An 18,684-nucleotide genomic window follows, 5' to 3' on the forward strand; every position below is an offset into this window, starting at 1 on the left:
ACAAGTTTTTGTGACAGACAGAAAGTACAAAAAGAATATATCCCTCAGAAAGAGGGGAGAAATAACTGGTATATTGTAAAATGATATAACTGTGGACAAGAAAAGCAAAAAACAAAATTTAAAGCCTCTTCTTTTACTTACAATCAACATTGTGGTATGTTGTTAGAAACAGACTGTAAATCACACAGAAATATGTTGTTCTCTACTAAGACCCCGTCACAACCTTGCCGACTAAACATATTTAAAACGTCACTAAACGGTCGACAGGTGAAGAGTTGAGGACATTGGTCAGTACGTTTCATTCGTCTAAGCAGGTACACGGTGATGTCACGTGACATTCTAGATTTAAAACATTAATACTACCCCATGTGTAAATAGCAATGATGAATGACTCAACTTTTTCTTAATCACTTTTATTCGACAAAACTCTTTAACAATGAAAACTGTATGAAAGTCACATGCAATGACAACGCTGTACACAATCAAAATACACGTATGGAAACATCAACATTGAATAACAGACTATGATATTTAGGAAAATAGATTCACCTGCTTCACATTGTAACATACCATGAATAAAGCTCAGATTCCTTTTAAAGGCAAAATTGATATGAAGAAATATAATTACATCAGGATATCTTAAATAAAAATATGCAAATCATATTTGCTCAATAAATTAGCCTTAGCTTGAAGCCAACGGCCATGAGCTCTGGTGATCACATATGAAAGTAATAGGAGAAAATGTGTTTCTGAATAAGGGACCTTTTCCATCTAAACTGAGATGCCAAAGAGAACTGATGGCAGCCTCGTAAGATTGACTATACATTAATGGATATTCAGTGGAAATTTTAAAACTTCCGGAACAGGCTTTGTAAACAGTGGAAGATCTGTCCCTAACAGGACAAGCAGGTCGACATACTCGGCCACAGGTATCGTAGGCAGACAAATAGGTCTCTGTGTTTTCATCTGTAGGTTTTCGCACAGCTACTTGTACTGTAGTTGCAGAAACAGCCTGTCGTTCGTCTACAATGGAGAATTCTTTGTATGTGCCGTGGTAATTTAGACCATTCGACCGAACAAAGACCTTTGTCGCCCCGGATCCCGCGGGCGCACATTTTGGCTTATACAAAACACGGTTTTGGAGTCCAATTCCTTTTCCAGAATCATGGAAACTCAACGGATCATGCATATCATTGTCGTACAATGACTCATTCGAGTTGAAATGGAGCCCTCGTGGTCTTTCATACAATACACGTATATTTAGATATACCCAATCTTTAGGAGCGTAATGACCATTTACTATAAAGGTGTTAGTATAAGATCTGTCGAGTGTTGAAATGGCTTCCTCATGAGTTTGAATAAAAGCCGACTTATCTTGGATCACTTTGTCCTGTGTATGTACGCTACGCTTCCCTCTAACCAGAACAGGTGTAATGATTCCTGGGATGACGGCTCCACCGCGTCTCCTAGACCTTGCTACACAAGTTCCTCGAACACAGGCGAGATAGGGGTTTCCCCTACATCTTTGACATGTAAGCAAGGGATCATATCTAACAATTCTGTCGAAACGATCTGAGAAGGTTTCCAGATTTGTCATGGGACGGTGGAAAGGCATAAAGTTTACTGTTTGGAAAAATTCATGGCCAGGTGGTACATTAGGGCCTCTTGGGTAATCCCGCTGAGGGTCGATTCCGCGACTCCGTTGGTTGTTTTTGAATAAGTACCAAATGTAGCTGAACATTACGTGTAAAAACCAGAAAACGGGATCGAATGTTGAAGTGTCAAGGGCTGAAAAATGGCCACCAATACTGTTGTGAACAGCATTGTGATGAACCTCTATGGAAAAGATACTCATAGCTGGTTGTGGTTCTGTGATATCACTGGTCCTTAAGCGGCTTAGTAGAGCTCGGATTGCCTGCTTTCCCGGAATACGAATACCACCTACGAAAAAGGGTAGAGAGATAGAGATCATTAAGATGCAGAGATAAAGTCATCAATTCATTTATGCTTAAACGTATAAAATTATCTTTAGCTGTTCTTAAGAAAACGTTAAAGAACCTGGACGTATTTAATATATTCTCTCCGTCACAAAGTTAGCTCAATGCCCTTGACCTTTGTCATAATACGTAATTTGGGCATACGCAATCTCAGTGTCGGATCATTTAAACAGCCTGGGTGTCAAAGATTTACTTTGAACCCCTCTTCATTACAAAGTTATAACCCGAACAAATATTTTTGACGAAGTGGGAAGGACGAACAGACATAAAGACAAAATATATATCACATATGATAGATATATACGAGTTAGCTACCTGCTCCAACATTCCTAATTATTGGCGTGTTTAGTGGTGTAACCCAGTTGCCGCAAAATCCTGTTCTCACTGCCCCATTTCCGTTTCCGAAGAATGTATTCGACCACACAGCGGAAGCGGAAGGGTCGTTCATTTCTCCATCCAACGTAAAGTCCCAGTATGGCAGAGGTGTCCGGCACGCAGTTTCCATTCTGTAAATAATTTTGAAATATAGTTTGGAAACTCTCATGTACACAATTTAATTTTGAAAACAGTGGAGTATATGTTCAAGCACCATTAAAAACTTACACTAGGACGAAAAGATTGTGTCTCCCGAGAAAATTCGGTCCGTTGTGCATCAAGGCAGAAGCTTGTCCGGAATGTAGAGAACCGATTAAATCATAAGTGTTCATTGATCTGTCAATCGTCTGAAATGGTAAAACAAAAATTCCAAGATGTCCGTCACTAATTGGGTTAGTTTGAAGAATGAAATGTGTGATATTGTTCGTGTTGTTACCGCAACTGTTTTCAAACATTCATTTTGTGCATTAAGAAAATGATAAAATGCAATTGATACTTACATAATCTCGTTTAAGTCGATTGAAACAACCAAATACTCTGTTGCGCTGCCTTGCAGACAATGCCCGAATCTCCCGCCTATAGCGCCACGTAGCGGTGGCTTGACGTTTGTTTCTCGTCAGTCTGATTTCCGCATTAATTTGTCGGAAAAGAGAATCCAAGTAGCGAACGCCCTCGGCACTAATATTCTTCTGAGTATTTTCACTATACTGAGAAAGGGAATATTTACGGAGACAAAAATCCTCTATGAGTTTCCCGGGAACATCTGCCACGCTGGTGTTCAACGACTTGTACCAGAAGCATTCCAACAATTCGGCCGGATTCGGTATTTCCTGCACAAGTCCGAAAATGGCGGGAAGTCCTAACGCTAGGATCAATAAAATAGGAAAGCGCTTATATGTCTCCATTCTGAAATTAGACAAGGATTTGTAGATTAGATTTTTAATGTAATTTTCAACTGAATTTCATTATTTTGCACCTGGAATAAAACATTAATCTTCATATTTCTTCTTTCTTAGTCAGAAATTCGTATTTTGAAAACTTCTCAAGAGTTACTTTGTTTATTTTAGATTTAAAACTGTAAAAATGTCTTAAAGTTTATTATTTAAGGAGAATGACAATTGCGGTCTTTGTTTGATCTCTATAGTTTACTACAAATCTTACCTTGTTTCTTGTTTGTAGAGAGAAAACAACTCAGTTGAATTTTCAAGTCAGAAAACCTTTATATACAACAGGGCGAGATAGACAGGATATTCCGTGATTAATTGGAAATACAAAAGCCAGTGAAATCGGAGAATAATCAATCAATCAAAAAAAAGATAATAGTAATCATAAATAGTTTTGAATAGTTTTAAGTATTTAAACATTTTGAAGTATTGTTGAAAGAATATTTATGATTTTTAATTATTGAATACAAAGAATAAACATTATTCCCAGAGCATAATGAATTATCTGTTTTAGTCAATGTAGTATTTCTTTTCATTTATCGTACGATATTATGTTGAAATTTAACGAAACAGGAACTGCGTTTATATTTTTTCTGACAATTAGAATACCGAATACATATCTGTATAGTTATGCCTGCAACTCTTGTGTAATTCCCTATTAATTACCAGTTATCCCGGGTACCATGGTGATACTCTATTGACTTAATGACCTTCAATTACAAAATTGTATTTCAGCAACAAGACTACACCAATGTCTTTCCACTTTTAAATAGAATTCAATCTGAGCGTTCGCTACCTTTCAAAGTTTACATCAAAATTTAGAATGAAATTTTGGAGTGGGTAAGGTGGGGCTGGATGATGTGTTTTGTGTGTGTATTTTTACTGTGTTTTTTGTTTGTTTGATTTTTTTCTTTTGGCTTCAATTTTCATTTGATAACAAAAGAAGTCAGTATTGAATGTCTTAATCTATGTTTAGATTTACATCAGGCATTTTATTTCCCGCATTCTTAGTATAAAGTTTAAAGTATTAGAGTGAAGATTTGCTACACGTTAAGAACTGCGTGTTTCTCCACTACGTTACTGATTCATTTCACGAACTGATCAAGCCCCGCCTACAGATATGACTTATTATCCTTCATTGCTATCTTTGATAGTGACGAGGAAATATTTTCCCACATTGGAAACCCTGAACGTTTTAATCAAAGCACACCATATGTGGTAACCCTATTTTTGACAAATTATGAACTCTAATAGATTGCATGATGTAAGTATATGAAAAGTTTGAAGAACTATATATATACATTATATCATTGTTTTCAGTTTTGAAATATATCTGCGGCATATTTTGAAAAAAATTAAGATGAGCAATTAATCCACCGCCAACGATAAATTGTTGAATGAATCGTAGATTTACTCAAATAGATCATACTCTGCACTTAAAATTGGCATTGTCATACCTTTCGTCATTAGTATGTAAGGAAGTGTGATACACCTATATGGAAACTGAAAAATTTAACACATATGTATTATACCTTAAATCTATTGAGTATCTACCATGTTGAAATATGAAAGTAAAAAAGTATTTTAATGGGCATATCTCAGCTTATTCCATGATTGATTTTACCATGACAACCAAATGCATGAAAGGTAAAATACAGCGAATTTCAATGTATTTCAAATATCATTTGCACTAAAAGTATAAAATATACAATACTTTATCAGTTGTTACATCATATTTGCATGCCTATTTAATGTGATATAAGTATGAAAACAAGCATCTAAGAGGATGTCGCGGAGAAAAGCATGCAAACTCACTAAAATCGTCCAGGTACATAGAACGTTCCATTTTGTTATATCTTTTTATGATCTAGGGTGTAACATGAGATGAAAAATGTACTTTGGAATTTCCTCACGTGTTTCTATTTTTAGAAACAACTGGTTTTGATATACATTATATATATAGCAATAATTGGCATTCATGCATAGCAGTAATTATGGAAGTTTGATGCCTTATAAAATTATTGCAATACTTAAAAAAATATACTTTTTGCTATATCATCAAAACATACATTAAATTTAAAGAATATTAATGGTTTTGCTCTATTTGTATCTACACTGTATTTATAATTAAGAACAAAGCCATATGTAGGCTAAACTTTGGAATAACGGATAAAATATGCAAGTTTGGTGCAGTAGTACAGCTTAAATGGAGATCAAAATTCCATGTAATGATATAAATTATGAAGATCAATTTAGGTTTTAACAAGTAAGTGTATTAAGTAAGTAGTTGCAATAATGACCATAGTGAGTTTAACCAACATCTTGTTTACTTGATACTTTTATCTAAACATAATTGATAAGGTTTTATTTTATAGGTAATAATTGTTTTTATTGTAAATGAATACTATAAAGTCAATGAAAACTGAAAAACATAAAAATGAACAGTACATACCATAAATGAAAAAAATATTACAACATTATGAGAATGTTTGGAAGAGTTATCTCTCGTAATGCCGCTCTTTATTCAAGCACGGGACAAAATGGCAAGCAGACCGCATGCATCATATTATTGCATTAGATGTGTGATTTCAACGGTTTTTCGAACACTGTGTTTAGTGAATGCCATATATATATATTTCAAATATATGAATGTAGGACGGATGTGTCTTGTCACTTGCGACTGTTATAATGCTCTGAACAACTTCCCGGACAGTATGGTAAATATTTGGACGTGCCGAAGGTAATACTTCCAATGTTTAGAATTGTAATATTTCCGTGGACAATGACATATTAAGACTAAGAATATATCAAAAGCATCGATCGAATTTTGGGTTACAATGGAGGAGAAATAAAGCTTAGTGCTGTCATCCAGACCACAACACAGAAAGATAAACCACAATGAAGGGCAACCCCTACATTTTGTCAACACTGGTTAAGAATGAGAGGGACAATTTAATTATGGTTGGATCAGGTAGGACCTAATTTTTAATCAAATTTAAGAAAATAATTATCATATATATGTATGTGTAGATATATATGATTTTTACATATGTTTATATTCAATTTGTTTATGTATGAAAGGTGAAGATAACGAACAGTAATCAATCTCATAACTCCTATAAGCAATACAAAATGGAGTGTTGGGCAAACACGGATCCCTGGACACATCAGAGGTGGGATCAGGTGCCTAGGAGGAGTAGGCATCCACTGTCGACCGGACACACCCACCGTGAGCACTATATCCTGATCAACTATACGGAGTTATTATCCGCAGTCAAAATCAGGTGTCAAGAACGGCTTAACAATCGGTATGAAACGCATCAGACAGCATTTGACCGAATGATAGGTTGTATTGACGAACTAGATCGTTAAAACGACCATAGAATTTGCGAAATGCTGACTTCAATAGAGACTGTTGAAACCCATGTACCATAAACTTGTTTGTCAGTAGCTTACCTCGGTTTAAAAACTGACTATACGCAGAACAAGCTCTTGCATACCGAATCAGTTGCGATATATAAACACCATATGATTCTTTTAGATCTGGCCTTTTTGTACTTGTCTACAAACTTTAACAGAGAAATTTTAGGGAATTTTATTCTAAAACAATCAAATTGTATTAATGGTTTTCTAACAACACATTTGTATGTAGTTTTTCCAGAATTCTGAAAAGTAAACTTGGTAGAGAGAATGGTATCTGTTTGAAATAGCATTTTAATGTGACCCCCTCCCCCTTTCTGATGAATGATTTGCTTTTTATTATGATCTGAATGAAATCAAAAATGTATTTTTCTTTTAAAATGTATATTCATGAACAACCACAGACATATTTTGATGTTTTCATTTTTTTAATTCAATGTGTATAACACTACACATGCTCTAAAAACTTTGACATTTTGTCATGAAAACATATCATATATTCATACAGTAAAAAAAAGATACTATAAAATACATTTGCCGTCAGCAGATTTCTTATACACGTATTTTGTATACAATAGTTTGATGAACAAAAAGCAAAATATTTTTTTAAGTTTAATTATCCATTATGACTGTAAAGGTATTTTAAAACTTAGAAAATTTGCTTATTTTTCAAACTGTGACAATATGTCATTTTCATGACCTTTTTGTACGTAAACAAGATGGATGTCAGCCATGTTGACTGTAATTAGAAGAAGTGCTTATTTGATTTATCAACTTGCAAAATAAAATATATCAACAGTTATTTAAGATTTCATTGGATTTATCCCCAAAGTTGGACAAAAACCAGTAAAATTTGACTTAAAATCTTATTACAGAAGGTGTATTTTTAGAAACAGGTCTACCACCTTGTACCAGTAGAATGATCGGGATAAAAAAAATTCAGAATTTCAATTCAGTCATACTAGATATTACTGGCAAAGTTTGAATCTAAACAGAGAATTTTGGTACTGGACCATTTTGCATGTTTTTCACTGAGACATCCTCTTAATACACAATGATGTTACCATAGCAACGATAACATTACAGATCTTGGGACTCTGCAAAATTGTCTTCAATAGTCATATAAAGAATTACATTTATTAAAAAACTGTAACACTTGTATGAAAAAAAGTTAGATTGTTTGTGGGTTATCTGATGAAATGTGAAGATGACGAACAGTGATCAATCTCATAACTCCTACAAGCAATACAAAAAAAATAGTTGGGCAAACACGGACCCCTGGACACAACAGAGGTGGGATCAGGTGCCTAGGAGGAGTAAGCATCCCCTGTTGACCGGTCACACCCTCTGTGAGCCCCATATCCTGATCAAGTAAACGGAGTTATCCGCAGTCAAAATCAGTGTGCCAAGAACGGCTTAACAATCGGTATGAAACACGTCAGACAGCATTTGACCCAATGTGAGGTTGTATTGACGAACTAGATCGTTGATCTTACAGAAATTGAAATGAAATGGCGAAGCGTTGTTTTGTTTTTTTATAGAGAGGGGGTTAAATCATGCAAATTTTGACAAAAATCAACATAAAATGTGCAAATGCAGAGTTGAATTCAAATATCCATAGACATTTTTCAACACTTTAGTAATTAAAGTAAATGCAATTCTTTTTTTAATTTTTTATCATTTGTACTGTCATTACATATCAAAATGCCATAAACTTTATATAAGAAACCCTTAGCTACCAATTCTATTACATAGCAACCAATAAAGATCTATAGATTGGATTTAAAAACGCAGTGCTTTAATATAGTATAACATATATTCAAATTCTTAAATAATTAGCACACACTTTAATTAGTTTTTAGTGAATTTAAAAAACAAAAAATTAAAAGGTTTCCTTTGTAACCAATCTTACTACATAGCAACGCAAAAAAGGAGAGCTTTTCATAAATACAGTACAAACATGTAAAAAAAAAAAAAAAAAAAAGCGATTTTAGAATGGCAATAATTATAATAGTAATTAAATAAATGTAACTCTTTTTAAATTTCATCATTTGTACTCTTATTACAAATTATAATGTCAAAAACTTTATATAAGGAACCCTTAGTTACCAATTCTATTACATCATAGCAACCAATAAAAGACTTTAGTCTGAAATAAATAAGGAATGCTTTAACATATAGTTTAACACATATTCAAATTCTTAGATAATTAGCACAAACCTAAATTAGTTTTTAGTAAGTTTGATCTACAAAAAATTTAAAGGTTTCGTTAGCAACCAATTTTACCATATACCAAGTCAAAAAAGAGGCTTTTCACAAATACACTGTCAGTATAAACATGTCAAAAATATGCGATTCTAAATTCATTTTATGAATGACAAATATAATACAGCAGTTGGAAAAATGTAAAAATGATTAATGTACATTCTTCATAGCAACCTATTTTTCTACATAACAACATAAGAAAATAAATAGAATGTTTTTAAAGCATGCTCCATAAGGTCATTTCATTCAATGTTTGACAACAAAACATTGATATATTGGTTTTTATGCTAGAAAATTCTGCATTCATACACACTACATGTACAATGACTTTACTCATGTTCCTGTTGACTTTGAAACATTCGAAATAAAATGCCACAGTTTAAAATGTCACAGTATATTACATGTAGGAACAAAGTTTCTTATTCAATGGAGTTAATTATGAGTGGCAAGGTTTTTCATGTCAGTTAAATTGTTTTCAAATTCTTCCGCATACAAATCTTCATCTTCAAATACATTCTGTGCACTTTTCCTTTTTTTTCCAAGGCCATGTGACTGAAGTAGCTAGCTATTTGAGTAGCAGTCAAACATTCCTGTTGAGCAAACTGTCTCCTTCCATTTTTCTTTCCTGATCACATTTTTGTTGCCACTTCTTCTGGGTCAGATTTGTGTCCAGTAATTTCACCTTGTAAGAATATATCTTTTAGAAATGATGTTTGATTGCTTGAAAATCTTTTAACAGCTCTCTTTGTCTTCAAAGCCCATCCTTTCTTTAATTTCAAAACTTTCATCCCTGAAACTTTAGTGGACCTTTGGACAAGTTTTGTCTGCTTTGATTGTATTTGGTAAACATATTCAGTTTTTTTGATTTGTCAGAAAGTGAGGAGTGATGTTTTTTATATAATGTGACTTCCAGAATCTAAATGTTTATTCAGATGACCAAACTTTTGAAATGTGCAGAGGCATTCTGGCTCAAGACAAGTATACATATTGGTGCTTTCAATGTTATTCTGAAAATCATCTTGGTGCAACAATGCTTCCCCCTCCCCATCAACTCTTACTAGTTCATTATCACAGCCTCCGGTCTCTTCAGCTTCAAGTCTTACTGCATCTTAATTGTCCCTGCCTCTGTGTTTGACTGTTCTTCCTAGGTTCGAAAAACAACCTTCGTCCGTTTTGTCAGATGCAAGAATGGTGATTGTTGGATAGATGGTGTACACATTGGTGTTTAAAAGTTTAACACCATTTCCAATTTGATATTGTTTGAAAGCAAGTACAAAGTCTTCATGGAACTGGAAACTGTTCAAGGTTGTTACATGTATATCTTTAATTTTTAGAAACTTTTCTGAAATATTTCACCAGGAGAAGCAGAAACTATTTCAACATTCTTGATATTTGATTGGCTGACAGCATTCAAGAATTCACTTGAAGTTGTGACATTGTTTCCTTCGTTGACATGTTTTCTAATAGATCCATTTATATGAATAGCCCTTCTATCGCATATACTTTTGCCACTTTGTGGATCAGCGAAATCCACTTGAAAAACTTTCAAGTCACTGTTTTCATTTAGACAAGGAATAACCAATATTCCCTCAACACTATGAAAACAGCCTGCATTGTCAGATCGGATATATGCTTTCAAGAGTCTTGGATTTTTAGATTTTAAGCGCTCTAAACAGTCCTTCAAAGTAACATTTGAGGTTGTTGTGTCCTGGGTGGCATTATCAAAAATATGAATGATGGTATGACTCTGGCTGTCTTCACCTGTCTTGTAGGTTCCGACTGCTATATGCCAGTTAAAGTCCCTTTTTCCAAACCATTTTGACCGGGATTCTCGGTACATCATTGGTTGGAACTTCATAGCCCAATCTCTTTCCACAAGAACTCCATTTTCACTCAAACCTTCAATGATGTCACTGCTTGCTCGGTCCTGGTTGACTGATCGCAGTATGTGCTTCTTCCATTCTAGCACTGATTTCACACTCTGAAACACAATAATAATAAACTTTAAAAGCAATAATAGTTGAGCATGAAAAAATTTGCGAGATAACAACGAGGCCCATAAGCCACATCGCTCACCCGAATCACTTTGCTCCATATCTGAAGACTTTCCATATATATTTGCATGTAAAACATTAGTCCCTATTGTGGCCACAGCCTACCCCTGGAGGCCATGATTTTTACAAACTTGAATCCGCACTATGTCAGAAAAAACTTTTTTCAGCCAGTAGATTGACAATCTTGACTTTAAATCAACAGAACAACACAAATCATGTCTGAATCTTCCTTCAATCATTCATTCCTATCTCAGTCATGAGAGAATGTGGAAACCTATACATTGTCAGATTAGGATATCCATACCTTCTGTACTAGCCTGTTGGCAAATTCGTATTGAATTTTATTTTTAATTTGAGAAATATCAGAACATTAGTAGTGTCCTGGTAGGACTTATACACTGGTCAGAGTACACTGAAAGTAGGGACCAAAAAATCAAACAAATACATCCACTAATGGACAGAAAACCTTATTGTAATATTCTATGTTGCAAGGAGTATAAAAAATATTTGGCAATGAAAAATATTTGAACTCATCAAGAAATTAACGTACAATAATATGAATATATGTGAATTCTGAACTGTTCTTACATGGCTAAAACCCCTATACGGTGACTCCAATAAAGTTAAATTAAAACCATTGTCAGGCCGGTCAGGTGGAGAGGATATTGATAATTAAAGCCCCCCCCCCCCCAAAGTGAAATATTAGTTGATGTGTGCAGCAAGCTAAGTCAACATTCTCTTCTCTGGGTGTGCTTGGTAATTCAGCAACTGCTGATCTGAAATTCTGTAGCTGGTTTGGGAAGGGGTTGACTTCTAGATATGAATTAATACAAATTGTGATAATCATAAATATATTTTTATACAAAGCTATGTTAGACTTTGGATCCCTATTGTGATCCCATTTAAATTCTTATCAGGATGCTTTCAGACACTAACTGTCCTTGAGAAGAAAGTTTGCAAAGATTTTCCCTGTATAATTTTTACTCCTTACACCCGCACTTTTAAATATAGACAAAATAACTACCATATAGCCGTAAGCCAGGCGACTTTGTTGGAGCAGCCGGCGTTTATTATGCAACGACAAACAAATGCACATATATACGTACAATGTCATCATTTTTATAAACGACACTAACATGTAGAGTATTATGAAAAATATGTGAAACGAAAATAATATGAAGTTTGGCTATGTATTAAGTGTTTAAATTTTTAACCCCCATCACTGACATTAAAAACCGCCCAGGAAAAACCATAGATGGTTAACTATGGAAACCTGTGTCCGCGCAAGTGTAAATAACATCTCTGGGGCAATGCCGGACGAGCATTTAAGCAAAAATGCAGTATTAAACATTGAATAATGATAGTAATATGAGCTAAACTTTGACGTATATAAAATAAAGCTTGAGAGTCTCGTGTGAAGCATTGGCTTAGAATGACCAAACACAAGACTATTACTCGAATTCACTAGAATATTATAGGCCTTCCTATGGCCCCGCCTACTTTTTGAAGTTTTAATACGTTTCTATCATTCTACGAAACGCAGAAAAAATCTAGTATATTAGTCTTACCTCCTTATACCCCGCACTTTTAAATCTACACAAAATAACTATTATAAAGCCGTAAGCCAGGCGAGCTTATATAAAAGTTAGATATGTATATTTAATTGCTGTTATAAAATTTAGAAATTCATTTCAAAATTAAGGATTATCTCCCTCATGCATAGCTCTTATCCTTGGACGAATTTGGCTCCACTCTTTTGGCATGCTGTTTTTGGCTATATTTAGCTCTAAGACTTCATAGTTATTTCGGATTTCAAACATTTCGGTTGAGCATCACTGAAGAGACATTATTTGTCGAATTGCGCATCTGGTGCATCAAAATTGGTACCGTATAAGTTTTACATTATGATCCCTGGGTCGAGGCCTCTGCTGGTGGACTGTTAGTCCCCGAGGGTCTCTACAGTCCAGTAGCTAAGTACTTCGTTACTAGCTTGAAAATACGGATGTATATTTAATTGCTGTTATAAAATTTAGAAATTCATTTCAAAATTAAGGATTATCTCCCTCATGCATAGCTCTTATCCTTGGACGAATTTGGCTCCACTCTGTTTTTGGCTATATTTAGCTCTAAAACTTCATAGTTATTTCGGATTTCAAACATTATTTGTCGAAATGCGCATCTGGTGCATCAAAATTGGTACCGTATAAGTTTTACAATATGAGAAGCAAAAAATAAATGAAAATCAATAATTTCCCCCCAAACAAACAGGAAAATATTTAACTATTGATGTCACAATCCCAGATTTTTTTAAATTGACATCCGATTTTCAATACTGTCTTTGACGTAACCGTCTTTTGAGGAATCTGAAATCCAATGTCCGTGCTTTTTCCACATTCTGTCATTAACGTTAGAGTTCGCTATGGTAATAGCTCCGCCAGAACGCAAAGAATGCAGACCGATATTGACTTTAAGAGAAATTCACATAGTTTATTTGCTAAGAGGACGTTGTCCGAGTCGTCCAAGGTAATTCCAGTGGAACTCAAATGTCCCCTATGTTCCTCTCCAATCTTCTAGTCTCTGGCAGATTTGTTGTTGTTAAAAAAATCACTTGATGGAACGTGCTTAAATGGAATTATGTAACCATTCTCTACAATACTCAAGACACAATTTGCAAATGCCCTTCCATTTCGACAAATGCATTTTCAAACGTAAATATGGACTGACATTTTCAGTATCATGAAAATTTTCAGAAACTATAACATGAATTTTTGCTTTATCAGCTTTAACAGAATTGCAATAATCAGTTCAAATTCATAGATAATGGTAGATTGATTAATTCTATTGGCCGAAATGTGTGCACTTATATCATGAAAGGTGAAGATAACGAACAGTGCTCAATCTCATAACTCCTACAAGCAATACAAAATACATAGTTGGGAAACACGGACCCCTGGACACACCAGAGGTGGGCCATTTAACAACTACGAAGGACTAGTATTTGGGTAGATGGCTGAATGTTTTTGTTTTCACAACATGTGAATGGAAATGTCTTGAAAAGGAGCATTCCATTTCATGCAAGGTGAAGATAACGAACAGTGATCAATCTCATAACTCCTACAAGCAATACAAAATAGATAGTTGGGCAAACACAGACCCCTGAACACACCAGAGGTGGGATCAGGTGCCTAGGAGGAGTAAGCATCCCCTATGGTTTTACACAGGAACAGAATTATGATCATATGTGTCTGAAAGAAAACAATAAATACAAATCAGAAAGTCATTAAGATTAACTATGCAGAGCATGAACTATAATTTACATGTAGTTGATAGGAAGAATCAAACAAGTAAGCAAAATTGGTAGTCTCTTGGCCTTTTCATTATTATTACACATCTCTGAATAGGAAAACGAGCTGATATAACCTTACGATTGGTACAGTGACTGTAACCCGGTTTCAGTCTTCGGTCTCTATCCCATGCTAAAACCCGTCTTCAGTACTGGTCCCAGATTTTTTATTCGATAAAAAAGCATATTAAGAATATATGAGCCCCATTCCTGGTTACTTTAGATATGACATCTCATGCCTGAATTCTGATAGTTGATTGATCATATTATTTTCTCCTTTTGTAAAATGATATGTGAAAACCCCATGACCGGTACATAGGACCAACAAATAAAAACAATGTTAAAAGCTGGTCCCGTTCTCGATATTTTCCCTCAATAGACGTTTTAATCTACCATTTCATAAAAAAGATAAGGATGTGATACTCAATTTAGTTTTAGTCAGCACTCTTAGATCTTGTATAAAATGAGATGTAAATGTCCTACATTTGTCTACAGTAAATTAGGGAAATCATCCCGATTCACCACGTTCACAATAACTTAATTTTGCTATTCTCTATACTACAACAGCTATGTACTATGATAAAAAATAACAATGAACAAATTTAATTTTGTGTAATACTGTTAGCAAATGTATTCGTTACAACATTTCATAATCCATTAATGTTAACTTCGAATAACGTCAATTTCAGCACACTCGAAAGACACTGGTATTCGAATTTGAATTAACAAAGTTAATAACGCGTGTGACCAACATTTGCATTCACGCATGCTTGACAACGGCGCCTCATTGATGCCACTAAAGTGGTCAGAAATGCTTGAGGGATGTTTTTCCATATGTTGGTTAAAACCTGCCGTAAATCAGCCAATGTCACTGGCTGATTCGGTAAACGGCGTAGACGTCGTTCCATTTCATCCAAGACGTGCTTGATTGGTGATAAATTGAGGGAAACAGCTGGCCAAGGCAAGACATCGACATTCTGTGGAACAAAAAAGTCCCTGACTACACGTGCAACATGTGACCTTGCGTTGTCTTCCTGCAGAGTAATGTGATTTTGCTGTCTCTGTATGAAGGGTATCACATGGCGCTGAATAATTTCGTCTCGATAGCATACGCCAGTGAGATTTAAATTGACAATTTGTAGAGGGGTCCTTCCACGTGCTGATATTCCACCCCATACCATAACGCTACCTCCATCGAATTGTCGACGTTGCACAACACAAGCGCCCTGGTACCGCTCCCCAACGCGACGATACACTCTACAACGAACGTCACTGCTATCCAAATGAAATCTGGATTCATCAGTGAACAGAATATTGGCCCAGTACTGTATTCTGAATCGCAGATGTCGTCTGCACCCCGCTAGTCTAGCGATACGATGACGTTGAAGCAGTATTGGGCGCACCGCTGGACGTCTTGGTCTGATGTTGTGCTCGCGCAGACGATTACGCACAGTTCTTGGACTGATTGTTCGAAGTCCAGGAATGCTACGAGCAGTCAAACTTGCTGTCTGGAAACGATTTCTTAGGTGCACAAGTCAAATGTGGTTGTCCTGTCGACGCGACGTCACACGAGGACGCCCAGAACCTGGTCGATCCCGAGTACTACCAGATTGTTGGAAACGTCTCCATAATGACTGGATGGTGTTCCGATGAACTCCAAAGTGTCTTGCTATGATATTTTGTGCCATTCCAGCTTGAAGCATCCCAACAGCAAGACTACGTTGGTTTTCGCTGAGTCGTGGCATGACAGAAGGGTAAATTTTGTCAAAACTAAAGTGCTTTCCTTAACGAATAATGTCCAAACAAACCTTTTACACTTCTTATTCCAAACAGTATTGGCCAATAAACGTCGTACGTACGAACACTTCAATAAACAACATGTGTTCACTAATCATGAAAAAATCCGTGCATCTGAGTCGGGTACTATCCGATATTGTTAAAAACACCTTTATCTATTGTTTAGATTTCATAAATATAAATATAGAAAAATCATACTAAATTTTATAATGCATAGTTTCTTTTTTCCGCTAGTATATGTTTTAATCTAGTTAGATCCGGTTTTCAGTACCGTCTGTCCACATATGAATGCAAGGTGAAGATAACGAACAGTGATCAATCTCATAACTCCTACAAGCAATGCAAAACAGACAGCAGGGCAAACACGGACCCCTGGACATACCAGAGGTGGGATCAGGTGCCTAGGAGGAGTAAGCATCCCCTGTTGAATATATATATTCCACGAACTCTGTGATCTACTTCGCGGCACTGTTGAAATTGTTGCAAGTTATGTTTTCTAGTTTACGTTTTCTTTTCATTTGAATAAGTATAATAACAATGTTTACCGCCATTATAAGATGGTTTATTCTATGCGTTAAGAGTCAATGTCACGAACCATCAAGCTTCGGCAGTGATATTCACGGAAACTATGAAAAAAATTATATTGCAGTATTTAGTTTTATAATACCTTTGGTAAAGTAGAAGATGCTTACATTTCTTTTTCTCATGTGCAAAATACACCGCTCCAAGAAATGAACTATTTAATGCCATTTTAGACATATAGTAGACACGCATGTTTTATGATGTGGAGATAACGCAATCAGTACAACAGAAAATGAAAAATTATTTTCCTATGTTCAGTTATTTATAATGAGATCTGGTCGTTTTTGAGTTGATGGGATTTCTATAGCGATTAATTTGTATGTACTACATGCATATATTAATCAAATTATATTTCTGTACATACATATCTACAGATTTGATACCTTTGTGTTTCATTTCTTGAACTTTATCTTATGCCATCAATTGTCATATAGGTAAGGGCATTCTAAGTTTTAAGAACTTGTGCTCAATTCTTTTGATATAACATCTAGACAATAAAATATGTAGAAATCAAATCAATGATAATACTGTATTTGAAGAAGGTAGTCTTATTAGTGCACGCAGTATTCTTCCCCGGGGGCTCCCAGTTGATACATATATACAATTATATACACAAAATACAAACGAACGTGTAATTATATTTAATTAATTATTAGGCACCCTTCCCTCCTGTCCCGGATCCGAGTTAGAAAAGGTCCTCTGTACCCTTTGTTTGTCGCAAGGGGCGACTAAACGGGGCGGACGAGATCACTAAAACCGAGCTTCAATGCACGGTTGGTGTGGAACGATAAAGACGCCTCCCTGCTCAAAGGTCGTAAGCGCCGAGCATAGGCCTAAATTTTGCAGCTCTTCACCGGTAAAGGTGACGTTTCCATGTGATTGAAAGGTTCTCGACCGGGATGTTAAATGATATACAACAAGCCACGAACCCTTCCCTCCTAAAACCATTTTTGGAAACAGTTTATGTGTTATCTGCGAAGCATAACAATACTTGGGGATCACTTTGTCCGAATGTTCATCCGAGATCTTAAAAGCTACAAAGACAGCACTTCTAGTTGTCATATACTCATCTTTTAATTAACGTACTGTATTATGGTATGGGTTTCTGTCTGTCTGTCTGTCTGTTCGTTCGTCCGTCAATAAGTTTTTTCGCCTGTTTGTCTGTTAGCATTTTAGTGTCCATATCACATCTTACAAACTATAAGGTCGATCTTGGACCATCAAACTTGGTCAGCTGATGTGTCTTTGGAGAAATTGTGTCGTGACCCAAAAACATGTCAATGTGGCCTCCTAGAAATATATGGCTATATATACTAACATCATGTCCGGATCATACCCTGCACACATTAAGAGCTAGTACAAATATTTGGTCAGTTGAACTTGATGCATCTCAGAGAGAAGGTCTCACACGATCTAAAAATAGGTCACCGTGCCTCATTTTGGAAATTTTTTGGCTACATATCCAAGTCGTGTTTGATTTATATATTTAGCAACTAGTTCCTGCAAGCAGATACCTCTGGTGTCAGCAAGTTTCCGTTATGGAAATCGTTTGGAAACGTGAACAACCTAAATTTTCGCAATGTGGAAACTTATTGAAACCATGTGTATACCCACGTTTCTGCAGATTTTCCGCATTGTTTCAGGCTTGTCGGTACTGTATTTTCATTCACTGGAATGGACACTGAGCAAGCAGTGTATAGTCACAAATCGAACAGTGAGTGGACAAGAAACAAGCTTTTAGTGGACACGAAGCGAACAGTGAATAATTACAGGTCAAACTGTGTGAAGACGCGGAGTTGATAATGACAAGTCCTCGATGAACGTGACATTTTATAGACTGTATATCATCTGAAGTTACCTTCAAGGTTTGAAGACAATAGAGTGATTCAGCAACTATTACATTCCGT

At 35.5% G+C, this 18,684-nt stretch overlaps 1 protein-coding gene across 1 annotated transcript; it reads right to left on the minus strand.

Annotated features, from left to right (window-relative positions):
* Positions 1-399: 399 nt before the first annotated feature.
* Positions 400-3,563, minus strand: LOC125651692 (tyrosinase-like protein 2). Its single transcript, XM_056165540.1, has 5 exons — positions 3,534-3,563; positions 2,873-3,278; positions 2,601-2,719; positions 2,313-2,503; positions 400-1,941 (listed from the first exon to the last, which is right to left on the minus strand). Exons 2-5 carry the CDS (start codon positions 3,275-3,277, stop codon positions 683-685), a joined length of 1,974 nt encoding a protein of 657 aa, XP_056021515.1. The 5' UTR covers position 3,278; positions 3,534-3,563; the 3' UTR covers positions 400-682.
* Between the last annotated feature and the right edge of the window lie 15,121 nt (positions 3,564-18,684).

The sequence above is a fragment of the Ostrea edulis genome, chromosome 5 (genome assembly GCF_947568905.1).
Source record: "Ostrea edulis chromosome 5, xbOstEdul1.1, whole genome shotgun sequence".
Taxonomy (NCBI): domain Eukaryota; kingdom Metazoa; phylum Mollusca; class Bivalvia; order Ostreida; family Ostreidae; genus Ostrea; species Ostrea edulis.

What these genes read in the sequence shown, in the direction of transcription:
- LOC125651692 (XM_056165540.1), bottom strand. Translation starts at nt 3,277, where the DNA reads ATGGAGACATATAAGCGCTTTCCTATTTTATTGATCCTAGCGTTAGGA. An exon ending in CACAATCTTTTCGTCCTAGT is followed by an intron (nt 2,504 to 2,600) that starts GTAAGTTTTTAA and finishes AATTATTTACAG; the next exon opens with AATGGAAACTGCGTGCCGGA. An exon ending in AATTAGGAATGTTGGAGCAG is followed by an intron (nt 1,942 to 2,312) that starts GTAGCTAACTCG and finishes CCTTTTTCGTAG; the next exon opens with GTGGTATTCGTATTCCGGGA.